General features: G+C 31.5%; 1 protein-coding gene across 2 annotated transcripts; it reads right to left on the minus strand.

Annotated features, from left to right (window-relative positions):
- Positions 1–508: 508 nt before the first annotated feature.
- On the minus strand, positions 509–1,578 carry LOC108751162. 2 transcript variants are annotated; one of them, XM_018491228.1, is made up of 3 exons: positions 1,488–1,578; positions 1,253–1,407; positions 509–584 (listed from the first exon to the last, which is right to left on the minus strand). In XM_018491228.1, the coding sequence occupies exons 1-3, from the start codon at positions 1,544–1,546 to the stop codon at positions 529–531; spliced, it is 270 nt and encodes an 89-aa protein (XP_018346730.1). In that variant the 5' UTR covers positions 1,547–1,578; the 3' UTR covers positions 509–528. The 2 variants fall into 2 exon arrangements, with proteins under 2 accessions (XP_018346730.1, XP_018346729.1); XM_018491227.1 differs by lacking the exon at positions 509–584 and having other exon boundaries at positions 917–1,407.
- Between the last annotated feature and the right edge of the window lie 268 nt (positions 1,579–1,846).

Below are 1,846 nucleotides of genomic sequence, written 5' to 3' on the forward strand. Positions count from 1 at the left end.
AGTTTTATATATAGCGATTTACTAATAGTAGGGACGATTTTACAAGAAATAAGGACGAATTTAAAATTTATCGAAAGTTTCTTAAAGTTCAAACTTCACCTTTATAAGAATAAAAACAAATTTTAAATATGACTATTTTTCACAGTGTTATATTTACTCGAAGTTATATATACAATTTTTATATAAATTTATGTTACAATAATTTTGTTGACGAGTGTATATTGATTTCAAGGACAAATTATTCAGATTGAAAAGTTATTTATTTTCTTGTTTGATAATATTTCATCCAACTTAACTTCATAATAAAAATAAAAGAAGCTGGATCTAATTTAAGAATTAGTAGATACTTCATGCTCAAGCAAGGGACGAGAAAGTCATCAGGAGAGAAGACCTGATGAAGAATCCGCGGGGAAGAGGTCGTCATAGAATAAAACATGCACTGCGATGATATCGGCTGCATTCAAGCTACTTTTTTGCTGAACACAATCATTTACTTTTTCTTTCTCTTGTTGCAGTTCTCTTTCTATTTCATAGCATTCTTTCTCCTACCCAGAGCGGTAACCGTTCTTCCTCTCTCTCTTTCTCTAAAAACAATTTTCATAAATCAATTTTTTTTATAATTAATTTCATTGTTGATTTTATTTTATTGTTTTTATAATCAAGGAAATATGTTTGATATAATAATCTTGTAAATGAATTAATAATAATAATAATATTATATATATTGTCTGCTGGGAATGGAATTAGATGGAGGACAATAGGTAAAGGAAAAATAATTTTTTAAATTGAATAATATATTTTTTAATACATTTATCTTTTATGTAACGCATCATTTACAATATTGTCTAAAGCGTATATCAACAATTCGCACTCGATAAGCGAAGTTTTATCATGAATTTCTTGCAAGATTCTGGCTGCATTACATTTATCAGTGATACAATTTTGACGTAAAATAGTTACAAATTTGTTAAATTTCTTATTGGCTTCGGGTATATTCTGACATAGCCCGATATACAATACATGTGCTCGATGCAATATTCAAGTTTGAACATGAAGACTACAGTTGATGGCTTCATGTACAAACAAGTATCGCGTGATTTTAATTTTATAATATTTACATCACATATTTTTTCAAATTCCAGATCTCCAATCAATAGAGATGAAGTCACAGTTGACTGCAGGAGTCGTTCAATGTCCACACGTCTCTCAATAAATATCTTCCACGTTGCATAAGATAGGATTAATCGATTACCTTGATTGTCGCCAATAAATAATTCCACAAAGGACGTAGGTCCCACGTTGATTCCAATATCCAAATATTTATTTGCTGTGAGTGTTAAGGCAAATCTCCTTCCCAAGATGTGAGACGTATAACGAGGTTTCGAAGATGAATTGTTAAAAGGTGTACTACAGAAAAAATACAGAAAAAATACAGAGAGAGAGGTAAAGAAAAGTGCATAAAAAAATTATTATGCAATTGAACTTACTTTTTCTCCCACGCTTTATTCTGTTGAAACGGAACATAAGAGTTCATATCCTTATGCATTTTCAGAAGCTATCTCATTAAACCCGACCTTTGCAGATTGATTAATGCAATAACGAATGTATGTACCATACGTTGCCAGAACTCTTTTCGTGTATTCCTTTCACTGAAATGTAATACTACTGGAATAACTCTGGCGCGAGTTTCGCGATACGATAAAGACTGCGTTCAGCGGACTCAACAGTTAAGTAAGCGCTCGCTGTTATTGGTATATTCTTTTAGAGAATCCAATTAGCATTTTAGATCTGGAAGAATACATCAATAGCAGCGAGCGCTCACTTAACTGTTGAGTCCGCTGAACGC

This window comes from Trachymyrmex septentrionalis, unplaced genomic scaffold, assembly GCF_001594115.1.
Source record: "Trachymyrmex septentrionalis isolate Tsep2-gDNA-1 unplaced genomic scaffold, Tsep1.0 scaffold402, whole genome shotgun sequence".
NCBI classification, from domain to species: Eukaryota; Metazoa; Arthropoda; class Insecta; order Hymenoptera; family Formicidae; genus Trachymyrmex; species Trachymyrmex septentrionalis.